We start from the raw sequence: 21,805 nt of genomic DNA on the forward strand, positions 1-21,805 counted from the left end.
TTCTCTCGTACAAAGCCATTTGACTATCCCTGATCAATTCTTGGCTTTCCAAATGCATATAAATTCTGTCCCCCTGAATCTCCTGCAACAACTTGCCCACCACTGATGTCAGGCTCACCAGTTTATAGTTTTCTTATCACCTTTCTTAAATTATGCCATTCACCTCACCCCTAGCTGTCGATGTTACAAAGATCTCGGCAAGGGGTCCAGCAATCACTTCCCTAGCTTTCTACAAAGTTCTGCGATACAGCTGATCACATCCCCGGGATTTATCTACTTTGAGTTTTAAGAACTCCAGCACCATCTCTTCTGTAATATGGACACTTCTCAAGGCGTCACTATTTATTTCCCCAAATTCCCTGGTGGTAGCACCACATAACATGAAGAAGGATGTCTAAAATGTGATGGTAGGGCTTGCTCCTTGTGGAAACAGTATGGTGGTCACTTATATCGAAACTGTCATGAACAGATGAATCTGTGGCAAACAAATTAGTTCAAGTATATTCCTTCCCCTTAATTGGTTCCCTTGCCAGCCACCATAGATTCTGTCTAGCAGCAAAGTCCAGAGAATTGATCAGGCATGATTTGTAGTGCTGCTGCTGGGCCTTTCTTGGAAAATTTCCCAACCTTGTGTAGATTCTGCACCTTTGCCACTCTGTGCTTCCTCCAAGTGATGTTAAACATGTAGGAGCATTGATTCACCAGAGGGGAGACACTATGTGGTATTCAGCAAGTGTTTCCTTCCCCATAGTTGACCTGATGTCATCAAACTTCAAAGTCAATGATAAAGACTCCCTGGCTAACTCCCTCCTACCTGTATACCACTGTTATCCCATCTGCTGGTCTGTCCTACCAATGGGTCAGAACAAAGACAGCAATGGTGATGGCAGTACCTGAGATATTGTGTATAAGGTATGATTCTGAGAATGTGATCTGTCAGGCTATTGTTTGACTTCCCTATGAGACAGCTGTCCCAATTTTAGTCCTAACACCCAGATGTTAGTAAGGATGACTTTGCAGTGTCACCAGGGATGTGCTTGCCATTATCATTTGCCTGGTGGTCAGCCCAGTTTAAGTCCTTTTTTTGATGCTTCCAGCAAGCAATATGATTTGAGTTGATAGGCCACTTCAGAGGACAGTTAAGAGTGAACTGAATTACTGTGGATCTGGAGTCACACACAAGCATATTAGGTAAGGACAGTGTTTTTCCTTCCCTCAAGGCCATTATTGAACCAGATGAGTTTACAACCATCAACAATATTATGAAAGATCTGGAATTAAGAGTCTCTTAACGTTTGCATTGTTATCTGGGTCCTCAGAGCATGATCTTGGGTTCAGCAACTTTAGAAACAGATACTTCACATGGCCTATGTGATTCACACCCTGGCTGCTAAGAGAAGCAAGGGAAGAAATAGTGTCTCAGACCATCTGTTTCCAATCCTGTCTGGCTACAGATGTGGTGCCAGAAAACTGAGGCACAGCTAACATACCATTGTTTAAAAGAGCAGGAAGTGACAGACTGACAGCCTAATTTCAGTGGAGAAACAATTTAAAGCATCATTTAGAAAGTTGCAAATTAATTAAGGAGTCAGCATGGATTGAAGTGAAATAGGTTTCTGACAAACTTGATAAATTTTTTTTCAGGAGACAACAAAGAGCATCAATGAGAATAAGGTGTTTGATGGATTCTGCATAGGTGTAACAGTGCTTTTGGTAAGGTCCCAGTAGTAGCCTGTCAAGAATTGAAAGGACTGGTGGAATTCGTAGATAAGTTGGATCTAAAATTGGCATACTGACAAGAAGCAAAGGGTAATGACTGATGGGCATTTTATTACTTTGAGGTTGTTTCTAATATGGTTCTGGAGCTCTCAGTACTTTCCTTGCTTTTAGTTATAAAGAATTGTTAAGACTTATAGGAAACTATATAGCCCATGTAGTGTGTTTGCAAAGAAGTAAATTATTCAGTGATGCTTAGTTTGATTTACACCAGGGCCACTCTGCTTCTGACCTCCTTACAGCCTAGGTCCAAATGTGAATAAAAGAGCTGAATTCGAGAGATGAGATGAGTGTGACTGTCCCTGACATCCAGACCCTATCAAGAGGCAGTAGCAAACCTGGAATCAGGGTAAATCTCTGCTAGTTGACGTCATATCTAGCACAAAAGACCATAGTGTGGTTGTTTCAGAATTTAAAGTAGGAGTCAGCCCTTTGACCCTGCTCCACCATTCAATATGATCATAACTGATCATCCAACTCAGTTCCCACTTTCGCCCATTTCTTTTGATTTCCTTTAGCCCTAAGAACTATATCTACATCTTAAGTCTTGAATGTTTTTGCCTCAAAAATTTCCTGTGGCAGAGAATTCCATGAGCTCAGCTCTCTCTGGGTGAAAAAAGGTCGTCTCCTCCTCTGTCCTAAGTCTGCCCCTTATCCTGAGATGGTGACCCCTGTTCCTGAATTTGTGTCATCAAGAACATTCTTCCTATATCTACCCTGTCAAATCCTGTTAGAATTTTATAGACTTACGTGAGATCCTACCTTCATTCTTCTAAACACTAGTGAATATAGACTTAACCAATCCAACTAAATGGTCTCTTCATATGTATTACACATGCAATCTCAGGAATCAGTCTGGAAACTTTCTTTGCATTCTCTCTCAATAGCCAGAACATTTCTCCTTTGTGAAGGAGAACAAAACCCTACACAATACTCCAGGTGTGCTCTTATCAATACTCTGCACAGTTGTAGCAAGACTCCTTGTTCCTGTACTTGAATATTCTTACTATGAAAACCAACATAGCATTTGTTGTCTTCACTGCCTACTGAACTTGCCTGCTTATTTTTAGCAACCAGTGTGCAAGGACAGCCACCTCCCCCTTTCCCAATCTCAAAGTGGATAACCTCACATTTATCATCATTATACTACATCTAGCATGCATTTGCCCACCAAACTTGTTCAAATTCCACTGAATCTTCTGTATATCCTTTTTACAGCATAGCATCCCACCCAGAATTGCATCATCTGTAGATGTTGAGATATTGGAGAGACACGTTTTCCTTTTCTAAATTATTAATACATACAGGCAGTCCCAGATTGTGAACAGGTTCCTCCATTCGTAAGTCAATTTGTATGCAAGTTGGAACACCAGGCAGGGCAACACAAAATAGGTACTCAAGTATAGGAAACATTTGTACGTCAATGTTTTTTTAAATTACACACCTGTGTGGGATTAGATATGTAAATTCGAGGGTTCATAAATGAAGGACATCCTGTATTGTAGGTAAGTAATTTGTGTTCAAGCACTGATCCTTGCAGTACCCATTAGTCACTGCCTGGTACTCAGAAAAAGAAGCATTTATTCCTAATCTTTGCTTCCTTTATGTCAACCAGTTCTCAGTCCATTTCGGTACACAATATCCAAGTGTATGTGCTTTAATTTTGCATGTTAATCTCTTATGTGGGACCTTATTGAAAGCCTTCTGGAAATCCAAGTAAACCACGTCTACTGGCTCCCCGTTATCCACTCTACTAATTACATCTTCAAAGAATTCCAGCAGATTTGTAAAGCATAACTTCCTCTTACATCCATACTGACTCTCTGATCCTGTCACTAACTTCCATGTGCTCTGCTATTACATTTTTTTTATAATGGACTGTACATTTCCCACCACTGATGTCACATTAACCAGTCTATGATTAATTGTTATCTGTCTGCCTCTCCTCTTCAATAGTAGGGATTAGATTGGCTACCCACCAATGCGTAGGAACTAGATCATCTACTACTTCTAGGGACACTTTCTTAAGTATTCTGAGATGAAGGTTATTGGGCCCTGGTGATTTATCTGTCTATAATTCCATTAGTTTCCCTGTTGGTTCTAATAGCTTTCAATTCCTCCTTCCCATTAGACCGTAAGTTCTCCAAGTAAAAAATGAGGTCTGCAGATGCTGGAGATCACAGCTGCAAATGTGTTGCTGGTCAAAGCACAGCAGGCCAGGCAGCATCTCAGGAATAGAGAATTCGATGTTTCGAGCACAAGCCCTTCATCAGGAATAAGAGAGAGAGAGAGCCAAGCAGGCTAAGATAAAGGGTAGGGAGGAGGGACTAGGGGGAGGGGCGATGGAGGTGGGATAGGTGGAAGGAGGTCAAGGTGAGGGTGATAGGCCGGAGTGGGGTGGGGGCGGAGAGGTCAGGAAGAGGATTGCAGGTTAGGAGGGCGGTGCTGAGTTGAGGGAACCAACTGAGACAAGGTGGGGGGAGGGGAAATGAGGAAACTGGAGAAATCTGAATTCATACCTTGTGGTTGAAGGGTTCCCAGGCGGAAGATGAGGCGCTCCTCCTCCAGTACTTTTGTGGTGATTGTGTCTTCCTTTGTGAATGCATGTATTTGATTGGCTTCTTTATTCCCCATTGTACGTTTCCCTATAGGGGACCTATGTTTTGTCTTTAATCTTTTTTCTTCACATACCTATCAGCTCTTACTATTGATTTGTGTGTTCCCTACAAACTTACTCTTTCAATTCCCCCTGAACGCCCTCTGCGCCTCTTATCCATCTTTTTGTCTCCCTTTGCTGGAAATTAAACTGTCCCCAATCCTCAGGTCTGTTTTCCTTTTGGCCAACTTGTATGCCTCTTCTTTAGATTTTAATGCTATCCCTAATTTATCTTGTTAGCTATGGTCTGACTACCTTTCCTATTTCCTTTTTGTGCTAGATTAGATTGAATAACTTTTGCAGTTTTATCCATGAGCTCTTTAAATGTTTGCCATTGCTTACCTACCTTAACTGTCCTCAATTTATCATAGCCAGCTGGCATCGCATACCATTATAATTTTCATCATTTAAATTCAGGACCCTTGTCTCAGAAACAACTACATCACTCTTTATCGTAATGAAAAATTGTATCTTATTGTGGTCACCCTTCCTTAAGGGTCTATGTACAACTAAATTGGCAATTATTCCTTCCTTTGTTACACAATATTTAGTCAAGGATGACAATTGACCTCTAATGAAAGTCATAATTGACTCAAAAATGTTACCTCTGTTTGTCTCTCCTCCGATGCTGCCAGATCTGCAGAATTTTTCCAGCATTCTGTATTTGTTTCAGATTTCCAGCACTGCTGTTTTTTTATATTGGAAGTATTATAACAATTGTGCATACCTAAATTCCCCAATGGTTCTAGTTCTAAACTGGTGTAAATGTTTTTCTGTTCCTACTTTGTTACTCCTACTGCATATACCATTTCTTAATTGTGATTGCTCCCAGTTTTACCATCATTTTTCCTCCTGTACAGTGTAACACAAACTTAGATATTACTACTCATTGGTTTGAACCACCAAAGTAACAAGTCAAGCATGCTGTCAGAACAAATCCACCTAAACTGCTAATGTTTGATTGCCCAAAAGCAGCATTCTGTAGCACTTACCAACTCAGTATTTGCTCCATAAAATGGCAGAGTTATTTTAATAAAAGAATGATAACTAGTGATTATAGATTTATTGGCATTTGGTCTCTGGCACTTTGTCATGCCTCAAGCCATCAAAACTTCAATCACATCTAAAATCTCAAGTTGTAAAGCATTGTTTTGTAGGGTTTTTTTTACAGAATCATGACTAAATCACTATTAGCGATTCTTTCGTTCTGTTCACATAAATTGTTTTTGGAAAAAAATAGTTAACAACATTTGCTAGTGTTTCAAGCATATCTTTAAAACAATATAAATCAGAATCTCATACTTGTCCCAGAAGTTCAATAGGCATTATTTAACTGCTTTAGATTAGAATTTTGCAACTTTTTTTGCAAAAGAAACAATTTTCACGACCAGAGACCGTGTAAATTCAAATGCTTTTTAAACAGTTGATATTTATAACTTGTATTTAGTGGATTAAAACTTCCCAAGGTGCTTCACAAGAATATTATAAAGCAAAATTAAAGTTAAGTTATAAGAAGGCAGATGACCAAAAACCTGGTGAAAGAGTTGGATTTTCAGTTATACCTTAAAGGAAAAAAAGAGAGGTTTAAGGAAGGACGTCCAGAACTAGGGGCTTAGGCAGCTGAAGGCTTGATCAGTAATGGTACAATAATTAAAGTGGGGTTGGTGAACAGACTTAAATTAGATGAAAGCACCTATCTCAGGGTTTTTGGGTTGAGAGCGATTTGAAGAGCAGAGGAGGAGTGAAGTTACGGATGAATTTGAAAACAAGTGTGTTTTAATATGAATGTGTTGTTTGACTGGTCACCACTCTGTCAGTGAAAGGTGAATAAGATGACCTGCAAGTAAGGGTGTAGGCAACAACCATTTGGATGATCTCAAGTGGGCTATAATGAGAGGGTAGAATGTGGGAGAGCAAGCAGGAATGCAGTGGAATAGTCAAATCTCGAGTTACCAAAAAGAGTTTCAGCAGCAGAAGTGTTAAAGCTCTTCTGATTTCCGAATAGCTTAGAGATAGAAATAGATGTTTTTTTGTGATGGTGCAGACAGATAGTCAGAAGCTCATTTCTGGTTCAAATATGACATCAGCATTTAAAATAGCCATTGACCATTAACCAGAAAAAGACAGAGAACCAAAAAATAAACTGTTTGGAAGAGGAACTGAAGAAAATGGCTTACCCCATGTTTAATTGGAGAAAATATTTGCTCGCGTAATGCTCGATGTTGGACAAGTAAATGCAATGCTATGTTTTTGAATTTTTTTTTGTCAAGGTGCTAAAATGTAAAAGAGAGAGAGAGAGAGAGATGGGTCCTACCAGAGATAAAAGGAGTGAGAAGAGAACCCATTGAAAGTGATACTGGCTATTTTTAAAGCAGTAAGAATGGAATCAACTGGCATTCAGCAAGATGGAGGAGGGTGGTGATTTCAACCATGTCAGAAAACTAGACAGTTTGAGAAGGAATTGAAAGGAAAGTGACTGATACAAGCTGTTTATATCCTGTAGCAGGGATGGAAACTTGATTGGAGGGATTTATCCAAACACCGACTTCAAGTAAAAAGTTAGAATGGATTTGAGAGCGGTAGCATAGTCTAAGAGTTTTGAGAGGAAGTGGCAGTTGGAGGTTAGGGTGATCGTTTGCAAGGGCATGTAGCCTCCGCTACTAAGTAGGGCAAGGGAGCAGCACCACCTACAAGATCCTCTTCCAAGGTTGCACAGCATCTCAAGTTGGAACTACTCTACCGTTCTGTTGCTGTCATTTGATCAAAATTCTGGAGCTCCCTTCCTCTCGTTATTTGAACATGCCTGTGCCACATGGGTTGTAAAGGCAATTCACCACCATCTTTTCAAGGACAGTTAGGGATGGAAACAAATGTTGACCTTGTATGTGATTATCAGTTTCCATGAATGAATGAAATAAAAGGGAAATGTCAAATGGTTTGGTGTTTGAGATAAGTGGTGATGGCAGCAAATATCAAGAAGAGGGGGTTGACATTTGAAGAACGAGAGAGCCATCAACAGTGTCAACTAGTGTGGAACATGGGAGAGGAAAATCAGTGGCCACTTAGTGAGAATAGAATTAACAAAGCAAGAGACAGGTCTCATGGAAAAGGTTATTCTGGAAAGAAGAGTTGGAAGAAAACCTAGTTTTCTAAGACCATGGGGATCAGAGGAAATTTGAGGATGGGGGAGGAAGGGAGGAAAGTTCCACAGGCAGGTGATCATATTGTCCCAATCTAAATAACAGTCTATGAGCTCCTCTCACTTATTCTTGTAGGTGAATGTGAAAGGAGTGGGAAAGACAGGTTTAAGAATCTGGTTTACAAATGAGAAAGGAAGACTGAGTGACAGGGGTTTACCTTTGCTTTCCAAGTTGATCCTTTGCATCAAAAACTTTTTAAAAAAATTCTTGTATAAAAGGAACAGGAAAGGAAGTTCCGTTTATACGTGGAAGTATAATTTGAGTGCTGGATTGTGGAATCTGGAAAGGCCCCATTGAAAGGGATAAATTGAAATCTGATAATTCAGTGTCCCACATTGTTTCAGCAAACAGTTCTTTGCAATGCCCAGTGTCAGACTCATTATTGCTTGACTCAGTGAAGGATGGTGACGACTTGCAACGGTAAACAAATGTGTGAAAGAAAGGAAAAAGCCATACACTGGCGCGTGAGAGAGACAAAGTAAAAGGCACCCAGATGAAGAGAAATTTACACACAAGTGGAATAGAACAAGGTGGTCAAACTGATGTAGAGACAATGGAATGCAGTTTGAAAAGCTTGGAAGACTGTGTGAAGTTATGAATTAAGAGACGAATTGAAAGATTATGGGACTGTTAATATTGGTCATAACAAAATGTCCTGTGGTGGTCAACAAAATTCTAATCCAGATGTAGAAAAGACCATGTTGTGTTCCAATTGATCAAGGCTTGGTGAAATTGATGTGCTTTACTTTACCTTTTAAAGTTTTCTTAATGGGGCAGAGTAGAGGGGTAAAAAGTTCTAGCAGATATTATGAGCTAATACAGTTGAGACTGATTCTGTCACCAATGGTGAGTATATGATAGTGGTATACCCTTGAGGTAAGTGGTGATGACAGCAAATATCAAGAAGAGGGGGTTGACATCTGAAGAAAGAGAGAGCCATCCACAGTGCCTCTCCAAGACTGAAGCGCACATGAGATTGGAGAAGATTGTAGGGGCAGGAGTGTGGGGAAAAAAAACGCAGAAGGATTTCTAATGAGCAGAGGAGTTTTGTATTTGGGTTTTGGTCAGAAACTGAGTATATCAGTAAAAACACAATTAATCAATCAGCGTGTGAGGCTGTTTTTACAAATTCAAGTTTAATACAATTGATGTATATCTAAGTGGTGCTTATCAAACATATATGGGCAGAACAACAATTTGAGTCTGAATATACTGCTAATATTAGAACCCAACTATAGTGTTGCTTGAATATAGTGCTTTGCAAATTTCTTAGATGTTAACATTGAGCAGGTAATGGTTAAGCACAGGAACATTGCTAATAGAATTAATGCATATATCAGCTTTATAAAACCAAATTTGTTTTCTTCAGCTACTTATCTGGAATTTACACTGGGGGCAAGTGATGTGGTTACATCTTTCTTGAATCTCACCTGACATTGATACACTTTGTGGAAGGTTAGAATTCTTTTAAATCTGTAATGAGCGATAACAAATCCAAGTAGACATTCACACTAACAATCAAGTGAGTGTTTGTTTGATCTTTCCATTGCAATAGGAGAATGTGACTCTGTGAAAAAGTGACAAATGATTGAATGTAAGGAAGCTCCTCTTTAGATAATCAGTAAAGTTATGATTCATTTTGTTCTGTTAAAAATGCAAATGTAATTTTCTTTAAGTTTAGAAGTCAGTTGACTGGTTAGGTGTCAAAATTATACTTTATCGGGGGTGGGGTGGTGGTGGGAAGAGGATGTAGGCTCCTGGACCCTCTGTCTCTCTGTTTTGATTTCCTAGTTACAATTTCATGTCCTTATTTTATTTTCTTCCTCTTCAAGCATGATTGAGGCATTGCTGTTTTTGAACTACTCTATTTTCTCATGTCAGGACCATCCTTGGGCACTCCTTGATGCATTGCCTGCTTTTGATATGACGTATTTAGGTTGCCATTCTATGGGTGTTACAACTTTCTGTCCTGTTACACCAAAGGTAAAAGGAACTTAAGGTGTGTTGTTTAGTGTTCCAGATTTCGGCTCAAATAATAAAGGTCATGAACTAATTTGTGTATAATCAGCAACTCCAAGTGGTAATAGACTGAATCACATTAGAAATTGTTTCTTTGCTCAACTGGATGGGGAAACACAGCCAAAACATAATACTGACGTTTAGTGATGGAACCATAATTCTATTTCTTCCTGACTTGTCAGTCGAAAAAGGACAGCAAGTCAGGCAGCATCCAAGGAGCAAGAGAATCACCATTTTGGGTATAAGCCCTTAATCAGGAATGTGGAGGTGGAAGGGCTTTAAGAAATAGTGGGGTACAGGTGGGTCTGGGAGGCAGGCAGGCAAGAGGTAAATATGATAGGTCAGTTGGGAAGATGGAGCAGTTAGGTGGGAAGTAAGATGGAGAGATGGATCAGGTCAAGAGGGCATTGCTGAGTTGGAAGGTCTGATCTGGGATGAAGTTGGGGATGGGGAGATTTGGAAACTGTTGAAGTCAGTGTTGATCCTGTGTGGGTGTAGAGTCCTAAGGCAGAAGATGATGTGTTCTTCCTCCAGTTGGTGGGTGGCTTTGATTTGGAAGTAGAAGCCGCATAGGATTTGCATGTCCTTGGGTGAGTTGCAGGGATACCAAGCGCCAACCCATGGAGTGGTTCAGGGAACATCTGTGGTCTGCACACACCAAATAAAAATCCCCACCACCCTGTGGCCAACCACTTCAACTTCCCCTCACACGTTAACTTCCGCCGCAACCCGAAAACCTCATGACATCATCATTGCCTTCACCAGTTTCCAAATCTCCTCTCCCCCCACTTCATTCCTGATCCAACCCTCCAACCTGGCACTGCCCACCTGACCTACCTATCCATCTTTCTTCTCACCTATCTGCTCCACCCTCCCCATCAACTTATTGCAATCACCACCTACCTGTATCCACCTATCATTCCCCACCTACCTTACTCCCACCCTGACTCTTGTATTTATCCCGTAGCTCCCTTCCACCTCATTCCTGATGAAAGGTTTATGCCTGAAACATCGACTCTGCTGCTCCTCTGATGCTGTTTGACCTGCTGCGCTTTTTCCAGTGCCATACCTTTTGACTCTGACTCTTCAGAAATGTGCAGTCCTCAGTTTCTCCTGATTCCGTCATTGCTAAGAGCTGGAAATTGCCCTTAAAAATCAGGCAGAGAGGAGAATCTCAATAAAACTTCTACATAAAAAGGTAGTTTAGTCTCACATGAGTTGTTTTCAAGAAGGAGTTTGATATGTCTTGGGGTTAACGGAATCAAAGGATATGGGGAGAAAGCTGAAACAGGCTATTGAATTGGGTGATCAACCATAATCCTAACAAATGATGGAACAGGCTTAAAGGACCGATTGGTCTTCTACTGCTATTTTCGATGTTCCGATATTCCGATATTTCTATATCTAGCGAGCAAAGCCAACTATAGAAATAACAACAGTTATTTGATATTGCATCAATGATGTAGTGTTGACATTCATTCGAGATATTTGTATGGTTAATATTCGTGTTTGTGTATCTTAATGGCACTCGATCACTGTTAAATTATTGTGCAGTTGAAGGGTAATTTGCTTAATTGACTAGTTATGCTTCTGATTTTTTTTCTGAGAAGTGTTCTTTGTTATTTTCCAATGCATTTTGCATTTTAAATCAATACTTCATACATTCTGATTTGCCCAGGTGCTTTACGTAAAGCTTTTTTTGAAGCTTTAGAAAACTGAACTCCACTCTGAACATGGCAATAAAAATGTACAGACATATTTAGTCTTGTTAAACTGTTTTCCATCTGTGTGTACAGTACTAGGATGTTGGAGAAATCATTGCATAGTGAATAGAAATATCCTTTTGGTAACATTATCTATTTTGTTTGCATTGGTAATGATGGAGCCAAAACAGTCACTCAGCTGTGCCAACAGTTGTGTGATGCGAAATTTCATCTGCATTCCTTTGATCGCTGTCTAAAACCTATATTTCTCAATTGAGACCTGAAAAAGAAGTGCAATAATTTAAATATTATATGAAAAAAGCTACATTGTTAATAAATTTGAGCTGGTTTAGTTTTCCGATAAACAATTTTCAGCATTTTTGGCGTTTCATTAGTATTTGTAATTGAGTGCTGCCTTAACTTGAAGACCCACTTCTAAGGATTAGATTTAACCACTCTGTTATTCATTACAACTGTTGCACTGGCTTCAAATTTTAAAGAACTCTGCAAAAATTAATAAATTTCCTGAAAATGGTTGAAGTGGGGAAAATGCTGAATGCTTAATTGATGCAATAAATTAGGTTGTCGGTTTGCTCGCTGAGCTGGTGGATTTGTTCTCCGATGTTTTGTCATCATGCTGGGTAACATCAGTGAGCTTCCGATGAACTGTTGGTGTATTGTCCTGCTTGCTATTTATGGGTCTTGGTTTGTTGTGATGGGTGATATCATTTCCAGTTCTGTTAATAAGAGGTTGGTAAATGGGGTCTAATTGATATGTTTGTTAATGGAGTTCTGGTTTGAATGCCAGGCCTCTAGGAATTCCCATGCATGTCTCAGGATGGATGTATTGTCCCAGTTGAACTGGTGTCCCTCTGTCTCTGTCTCTGTCTCTGTACGAATACCAGTGATTGTTGGTCATGGCTTTTGGTAACTAGTTTCTTACAAGTTTGCCCGATTGTACTGTTTGGTGCAGTCCTTGCAGGGTACTTTGAATATCACGTTCGTTCAAGAAACCAGCAGGTAAGTAGCCACAAAGACATGACCGACAATCACTGGCATTCGTACACAGAAACAAAGAAGGACACCCGTTCGGCTGGGACGAAACATCCATCCTAGGACAGGCCAAACAGAAACACTCGTAGGAATTCCTCGAGGCCTGGCATTCAAATCAGAACTCCATTACAAACCAATAGATTTAGACAGCATTTACCAACTTCTCAGAAACAGAACTGGGAATGATATCACCCACCACAACAAACCAAGATGCAGGATGACACCAATGTTTCACCAGAGGCTCACTGATGTTACCTAGCATGGTGACAAAACATCTGAGAACAAACCCATGAGCTCAGCGAGCAAATTTACAACCTGATCCAAAACTTGAGTTACAACTCTTCTCCAAGATCTCCGAACAATAAATATTATTGAGCCTCCATTTGTGTTGGTTATGTAAATTGCCACAGATTTATTAATGTTTGTTTTATTACATTGAATTCTGTTTTTGACATTTCTAAAATTCTTGAGTTACTACTTTGAAATGTAACTATCTGAATAATTTCAGAATGTAGCAGTGACTAGACAAGGGGATACCTAATGGAGAAACAAAATACTAGAAATCTAAAACAAAGCCAAACATACTGCAAACGCTCACCAGGTCAGGCAGGATCTGTGAAGAGAGAAATCAGTAAAATTTTAGGTTGATGACCATTTCAGTCATTTCAGAACAGAGTACTGTCAAAGGGCCATCAGTCAACCTGAAACATAATTTCTCTCTCTGCTGCTTAAATACCACTCTTCAGGCAGGTACTTGATGTTCAGAGAGGTGTTCGTAATTAATGAATAACTTAATTGCAGCTGCTATAACAGCTTGAAAATTTATGTGTCCAGTAACTGTAGGATTGAATTGAAACTGGAAGTTAGTGTTTGAATGCTACAGTGCATTCATCTCTGCTATGTAAGAGATGTATTGCAACCAATTGCTGTCAGGTGCAAATCCATGCATCTCATAATTGATGTGTGTATTTGGACAAAATAACTTATTATGTTTGTAATAAATCAAGCTGAATATCATTTATTGTCACTAATGAAATAAACGTTTTGTTTTGAATACAGAAGACAGAAAAGATTTTAGTGGAATTTAACCATGGAGAACTTCTAGAATTTTACAATAAGGTGAGTGCGTTCTCTGTAATAAGTCAGCAAATTAACAGTCAATTTTTCATGACTTTATAAACATGCTGACTATTTATGCTTTTGGTAATTTTTTGGGGAAATTTTTTACCACTTTGAACATGCAACTTAGTTTAAGTGTGACAGCTGTCTTAAAGAGCCTTTGTTACTCACTTATAAGTGAGCTCATTTATCTGGAGAAATGTTGAGTACTTAATGTTGGACCTTTAGTTTTAGAGTTGTTAAAAAGGCTACTACCACTCTGAGTTAGGGGTGCTTGCCTGATAATGTTCCTGATCACTTGATACCAGCTCCTCCTACACAAGTGGTCTTCTGGTGAGTGAGAGTCCATTTTAGCTGTAACTCTCATCCTTTCCTCTTATTAGGATGGAGGCTTGTTGAACTGCAATTCAATAGTACTAGAGGCACTTCAGCTAAGCGGTCATCATTTTAAGTTGAGCCCTTAGCAGTAGACTACCTGATTGGTAGGGGTTTAGCAGTTGACCTTTTTATCCTGTTTGCATTGTACATCTTGTATATAACAACTTAACGTTGCTGGTGATCAGGAGCTAGAACCTTAGCTGATCTTCTCTCAATTCAAAGGTGCCAAAGCTAAGTGCAGTGCCATCACTAAATTAGAGATCAAGTAACTGAGTGAAAACTAAAGATTGAAATTGATACTTCCTGATATGCATAACTCTAATAACAGGGTAATCTAATTATCTGAATGGGGAAGCCTGTGGACTTACTGTTTCAGATTTACTTTTTAAAAGTGTCACTTTTCAAGATGCAACACAAGAGATCAAGTATCAAGAAGGAAGATCAAGTCTCATTCTACTCTGCTCCTAAGTTAGAGGTTGGAAAATACGTTGAGAAGAGAAATTCAGATGTGGTGTTCCTTATAATGACATGGTTATGGCCACATGCTACTGAATGCAACAATGTATCTTAGCTTCAGCAGCCAGTTCAGCAGGCCCTTCAAATAAGTATTATTAGTATCTGCTGACACCCGCAACCGTGGGAATTGGTGTATACTCGCTAATCTGGAAAGGCACATGTGCACAATTCACCCAAAATATCATTCCATAAAATCTACATATGCAGTGTGGCCTTTGTGCTTGATATCATATGTGCTGAGAGGAGGCACATTTTTTTGAAATTGAATTCAATGGTGAGGAATGAGGATAGTAATTGGGGGAGAGGACAGTTTGGAGATGTGCAAAGAAAGCACGAAGGATAGCATTGGGAAGGAGAGCACGGAGATTGGCAGATGAAGGGGAGAGGAGAGGATAGTGGGGATGAGGTGAGCAAACAGGGACGTTATGCAGGGGGTGCGAAGAGAACACAAAGGACAATGAGCACAGAGGATGGCAGATGGCGGAAAGAGGAGAGGGCAATATGCTGGGGGTGTGGAGAGAGCACGAAGGAGAGTGGAAAGGTTGCAGATGGGGAGAGGAGAGAACAGGATGGGGGGTGTGAAGATAGCACAAACGACAGTGGGGAAGGAGAGCATGGAGGATGGCATGTTGGGGAAGAAGAAAGGGTAGTGCAGTGGGGGGTATGATGACAGTGAGTGAAGAGAGAACAGTCATGGAGAGAGGTGAGGAGACAGTGAGCGAAGGATGGTGATGGCAAGGGGAGGACTGGGGAGAGAATGGGTTAGAGGGTTGTGAGAATGCTGGGTGGGTTGGGGGGAGCTCATCTTTCTCTGTCTTTCTTTCTCTCTCTTTCCCCCCCCCCCCCACACACACACACACACACACCCTTACCCTTCATCCCAGGCTGCCTTTTAAATGCTCAATCTGCAATTTTAAGTGATGTTGTCAGCAAATGCATACTTCATTTGATACCTAGGGAGTGAAGAAAGGAGGGCTTGTATTCATGTAGCACTTTCCTTAACTGCATCCAATAAGATCCTTCAGTATAATTATTGCAGCATTGTAGAACATAAAACAATGGATGAAACACTGCAAGCTTCACAGTGTGATGGTAATCTAAGCTTTTGATGCTGATTGAAGATTAAATATAGATCAGGACATTGGGATAGCTTCCTTACTCCTTTTCAAAATCGTGCAATAGAATCTTTTACACCCTTCTGCGATGGCAGTCTGGACCTTTTAATTTAGTGTCTCGGAACTGCAACACTGTCTCCATTATGCTCAAGAACCAGACATTTCCTTTGTTCACGTGTCGTGGAATGGGATTTGAATCCAATACCTTCTGACTCAAAGACTAGTGCTATCAAATCAGAACATCTTTCCGTCCCCACCCCACTGTTCCCTTAACCAAATCTTGGTTCGTGCCACTCTCCCGATCAACCTCCCTGAATACCCAGGTACCTTACCTTGCAAACTGTAAAAGGTACAGAACCCACTGGCATACCACCCACCTCACCTCTATCCAGGGCCCCAAGCAGTCCTTTACCCTGAGACAGTGGTTCACCTGCCTCACCTTCAATCTAATCTGCTGAATCTGGTGATCCTGATGTGGTCCGCCGTACATCGAGGAGACCAAACATACTCGGCACATTTCAGCAGGATCTGCAGGGGCCGTCCTGACCTCCCAGTCATCACCTGTTTCAGTTCCCCCAACCACTCCCTTTCCGACATGACCATTCTTGGTCTCTTCCATTGCCACAATGAACCACACCGCAAATTGGAGGAATAAAACTTCATCTTCCGCCTGTGCAGCCTACAGCTCAGACGACTCCATGTTAAGTTCTCCAATTTCAAGTAACCTCCCTTACCATTCCCGAACTCCCTACCCAGCCCCTTGCCCTCCCATCCATTCCTCTGATTGACCCTTCCTTCCAGCTACCAACCAGATTCATTCCTCCCACTGACCAACCAGGTCCTACCTTCTACCTGTGTTCACCTATCCCTAACTCACCACCCTGCTGCCACTGTCCCTTTTATCTGTATCCCCCCTTATATTCATCCCCCATTCAGAAAGAAGAGTTACATCTGAAATGTTGACTTCTCTACCTCCTGAAGCTGCTAAATTCTTCCCACCTCCTGTGTACCTGGGATTCCAGCATCTGCAGTTTCTTTTTCTCTAATCAGAGTATCAAGCCATGATATTGAGTTCATATGCTATTCAAGTAAAGCAACTCTGAAAGGCAAATAGAGCATGAGTCACTATGAACTGGCTACTTTTCTGATCTGTTATGAAGATGTAGGGGTACTGTAATTTTAAGAGCATTGAAAAGCTAGCAAGGACTTAGAGAAGCATAGAGTCCAGAACAAGATAACAATGTAAGGTTTGGTGGAAACAGCTGCAGTAGCTGGGTTGCCATGAGACAAAAACAAATTCACATTCAGCCAATCAGTTTAAATAATGTCCCAAGGTACTAAACTCCAAGTTTGAATTTAGTATTTTGATAATATGAAAACCAATGAAACAATTCAATGTTTTGGGATATAAATATCAGACATTTTGATATTTATCGATTATCTGAACGAGATGGGCGGGCATTATTTCGTTTGGATAATTAATTATTCGGTTAATTGATTCAATGCCTTTCCTCTGGGCTCGAGTTTTCTGTTAAGTCTGCTCCCCATTCAGGAGACTAGGCAGCAGCATTCCACACATGAGCACCCACCCTTCCAACACCACCCCTACCCCATCCAACACACATCCCCTATCCGCCCCTCCAACACAGCACCACCATCTGCCCCTCAACCCTGTCCTAAACCGCCCCCCAACCCCATCCAACACTGCAAACCTGCCCTCCATCCTGAATGTAACCACCCCATCTGGGGCAACTAAACTGGGCACCAACCGCAAGACTGCTGCTGCCTTTGTAGGGTGAGTCTCCAAATAGTGCACCTGTGCACACACCTTTTTGTCATCTAGTAATGATGCCAGTTGGGGGGAAAAAAGGGTATGCGTATGTCATGTGAACATATTGAAACCATATTATATCAGAGAGAGAGAAATAGATAAACAGGTGTTAGTTACTGTCTCGCAGGGAGGGGAATCAAATCCAGATGATGTGAATTTTGAGGTGCCTCAAAACAGATTAAAAAATGAAAGTCCTTGAGGGGTTAGTTTAGTAAACTATCTGTCTCAGGAGCATAGAATGGAGTTACAAGATTTGTTAGTGCAGTATAAGGGCATACATAAGAACCAGATGGGGAGGACTAATGCTATTATGCACGAAGTAGACGTAGGGAAGACTGCTCTGATAAAATAACACCCCTATCGGCTTAATCTACTCAAAGCCAGACAGGTCCAGAAGGAAGTGGAAGCCATGTTTGACGAGGATATCATCAAACTGAGCCAGAGCGAATGGAATTCACCGATCGTCTTAGTTCCCAAGCCATGAGGGACTCAACAATTTTGAGTGGCTCATCAGAACATCGACGCTGTTACAAAATCAGGCTCCTATCCAATTCCAAGATTGGGGAATGTATTAAGAAAGTCGGAGGAGCCAGTTACATCACCAAGTTGTACTTGCTTGGTGGTTACTGGCAGGTACCTTTTATCAGAGACGGTGAAAGAAATTTCTGCAGTTGTAACCCCAAATGGGCTATATCAATTTAAACTGATCCCCTTTGGAATGAAGAATGCCCCCACCACATTCCAAAGACTCATGAGCAGAGTTGTGGCTGGATTAACAAACTGTGCAGTCTATTTGGACGATATAGTGATCTTTCGTAAGTTCTGGAAAGATCACATGTACAGTTGGCAGAGCTCTTTGAATGACTGAGAAGTAAATCCGGTAATAAACAAAACTGAATTCGCAAAAGCATAGGTGATGTTCTTGGGGCATAATGTCGGTCCTGGAAGGTTGACCCCATAGAATGCAAAGATGAAGGCCATCAAGAAATTTCCACAACCAACCTCGAGGAAAGAGGTGCTTCAATTCTTAGGACTCAGCAGATTCTATTAGAACTTTGTTCCAAGCTTCAGCAGCATAGTGGCACCATTAACCAATTTAAGGGCAGTGGTCTCTAATATTCCTTTTCTCAAAGGCTGCAACTTCCACTCCTCACCCTAAAACTTAAAGAAAATTGACTATTTTAATGCCACTCTTTCTAATCAGCAAGTTATCCTTTACACTTTTTGGTGTCTAATGGTACTTTTAAATTTAATTGTTAGCAGCAAGTATTATATACAAGTGTATATTCAGTCTGGGAGTATGCTTTATAGACATCTATCTGTGAGGTAAGTTGGATTTATCATGCAGGTTCAAATTCTGTTGTATTGTTAGGGGTTGACCTTGAAAAAAAACTGAACAGAAACCTTTGGCTTTCTGCATTCTTGGTGTTAAACAACAGTTGTAGGAACATTCAAAAGCGTAGACATTAGCTATTATACACTAACAACTATTTCTTTTTCATTTTCTACAGTTGGAAACTATACAAGCACAACTGGACTCTCTCACGTGACTGAGTGAACAAATAGTCTTGCAAATATATACTTGTCAACTGTAGATTGAATAACTGAAGAATTTTCATAACACTCTACGCTAGAGAAATAAAATGAATAGTTTCTATTAAATATCACAGCATAGCTATAAAGTACCACTTCTGGAGATCTTTGCCAACCAGTGAATCCAGAATTTGACAAATTGTTACATAAAATTCAATAGCACATGAGTGGAGTATCAGCTGCCTAAATACTGCCTTGTATTAATTCAGGGTTATCAATGTCAGTTAAGAAATTCTAATATTCTCAACATGATGTGATTTTTGGATTTATTCATTGAAAGATTGGGCAAGATTGTATGCTGTTTGAAAATAAAATTCTGACACATCTTTAGAAGGGTTTGAGCAGCAATAAGGGTTTTCGTTTTCATTGTCTTGTGAAGACCAGAAGATAGATGGTCTTAACATTCAATGTCCTCTTAAGTATTGCAGTTAATTAAGCTGTTTTGATAACATTGTATACAAATCTATTATTAATTAATTCCATAGCATTAAAGTAGCAAACCTTTCTACAAAGCTACACTTAATAAAGCTAATTTTTTGCTCCCATAATTTGTGATGTTTTTGATTAAGTAATGGCTGGAATATGTATATGTTGAGTCACCATGGTTTATATTGTCTGCTGAATTAAGATACCTGGATAACTGTTAGTGGATTGTCAATGGTAGTGACCTTTCAGGCTAAGTATAATGGGATTGAAACCCAAGTCATGAATCGTTACTTGCATAAGCTGAAATAAATACAGAATTGATGATTTGTGCTGTAGATATTTTAGGGACATGGTATCATCTATATCAAATTCCTATCAGCATGAAGCAAGTTATTGTCTTACACATGTACACACACATGGTCATGCAATTACAATGGCCAACTGTCTCTTAGATGACCTTTTATATGAGTAATGTTAATAATTCTTCACTTCATTCTATGTGGTGTAAAGAACAGCATCTATGCTATTTATAATTTGTTCTTATTGGATCTTCAACTATTTTCTTCGTAATCTGCTGTCTTTTATTGATTTTCTAAACAGCGTAAGATTAAATACGTCAGTATACTAGAGGTAATATCATTTTAAAAGATTGTTTCATGTCTTTTTGTTCATCCTAATGCAGAATGTTAGTAGGGATTAATTTCATTTTTTTGTTTCAGCAGCATTGTGGCAACTCCTGTCTAATATGCTTGGTTCCCAGAGTGCTGTGAAGTCCAGCTTTTAACAGACAACAAAGAAGGATATTTTATGTTAATCCTGTACACAGGGTCATATGGGGATTAAAAGTCTACACTCTGGAAAAAATATTGACCAAAATGACATTTCCTTGGGGCAGCCAATTAACTAGCAGGGACAGCAAGAAGGGATTCTCAATTCAGTTAAAGATGCCAGAGAGGCCTTTTGCTTGGAAGCAGCAAGAAGCTGCCATGGCAGGGTAGGAAAGGGATGACAGCTTTGCCCAACCTCCACCTTCTCTAAAATAAACTTTTTTTTTTGCTGGGTTACTCCTATGGGTATCTGGGGAAGCCTTTCTACATGGTAGTCTGGAGCTGCTGCCACATCAGCCAAGGACCTTTTCCTAGGCTGGGGGAGTCCAAAGCATCAGTTTAAGGTGGAAAGGGAAAAATTTTTAAAAGGACCTGAGGGAAATCTTTGTCATGCAGAGGGTGATGTGTGTACAGAAAGAGCTGCCAGATGAATTACTACATTTAAAAAGACATCTGGATGGATATATGAACAGGAAGGATTTAGAGGGATATGAGTCAAATGCTAGTGAATTGGAATATGGCAGATTGGGATGTCTGCTTGGTGCGCATGAGTTAGACCAAAAGGTCTGTTTCTGTGCTGACTTTATATATTGGCAGGAGGCTTGAGCCTTCCTGGAGTGGTGGACCTCCAATCCACCACCAAACAGTTACTTCCACTAGCAGGTAAACTGGCCCAACAACTTCTAGGAACTCCTTTAATTTGCCTTTACTGATCCTTTGTTAGTTTAAGTGGCTACCACATGCTAGATGGAGCTATGGAATTGCCACACCAGTCAGCTGAGCTACTGCAGTCCTCCTCCCTTCATTCCCAGCCTCAAAATCCATCCCATGGTCTTGGAAACAAAAAAAAAGTTTCATCATTACAGAAAATGTTTTTCATTTAGAATTTAACAACAAAATAGCATGCCAGTAAATTGACACATATGGAAGGAATCAAAATCTGATCACAGATGGATTAACGTCTACAGTCTTCTCAAAGACCACCTAGAGTCCAGGAATCACTTCAGCTTCAGAGGAAATTGCTTACAGAACAGTTCCTATTTACCGCACTCTGTTGGAGAGGGTGGTGGGATAGAGAATGATTTTATGAAGTCTACATGGGCAAGAAATGTAGCATGCAATGTGGCCTAATTAGGCAGGAAGCAAAAGTTTCAATCTCCTGAAAGGCAGAGAAGAAGTCGATCTTTTTGTCGTGTGTCATGCATTACGACAGTCTCCAGCAAGTTCCTAATTGTATCATGTTGTAAAACTAAGCTACCTTCGTTTGGGTGGAGGCTGAGAACTTCAGTCCCCAGCAAGCTGAGAGTTGTGATGCGTGTGCAAAGTGCAAGTGCTTCATCCAGTATACCCCTTCAACATTTAAAGGGCCTAGCAATCGAGGTTATTGGGGTTCACAGACCTGGAGTGAAAACCAGGAGTCAAGAATTAGTTTGGGCCTTACAATTAGTGGAGCAAACAGAACCCAGGGGTGTTGCCAGGATGGTGAAATGCTGGTTGCACATGTGGTCCAAATAATAGTATTGGATGCAGGTGAGAGAATCCTGGAGATCTGGGAAAAGTAACTGAAAGCCTTGGAGAGGGAGAAAAGCAAGA

The 21,805-nt window shown here is 40.4% G+C and overlaps 1 protein-coding gene across 1 annotated transcript in view; it reads left to right on the forward strand.

Moving 5' to 3' along the window:
- The window catches only part of commd10 (COMM domain containing 10), an 82,034-nt gene extending 62,325 nt beyond the window's left edge, over positions 1–19,709 (forward strand). Inside the window, exons 6-7 of the mRNA XM_060844577.1 lie at positions 13,467–13,526; positions 18,878–19,709. Of these exons, the coding sequence (XP_060700560.1) occupies positions 13,467–13,526; positions 18,878–18,916 (99 nt within the window). The 3' untranslated portion in view covers positions 18,917–19,709. The remainder of the gene's footprint in view (positions 1–13,466; positions 13,527–18,877) is intronic.
- The last annotated feature ends 2,096 nt before the right edge of the window (positions 19,710–21,805 follow it).

Source organism: Hemiscyllium ocellatum, chromosome 2, assembly GCF_020745735.1.
Source record: "Hemiscyllium ocellatum isolate sHemOce1 chromosome 2, sHemOce1.pat.X.cur, whole genome shotgun sequence".
NCBI lineage: Eukaryota > Metazoa > Chordata > Chondrichthyes > Orectolobiformes > Hemiscylliidae > Hemiscyllium > Hemiscyllium ocellatum.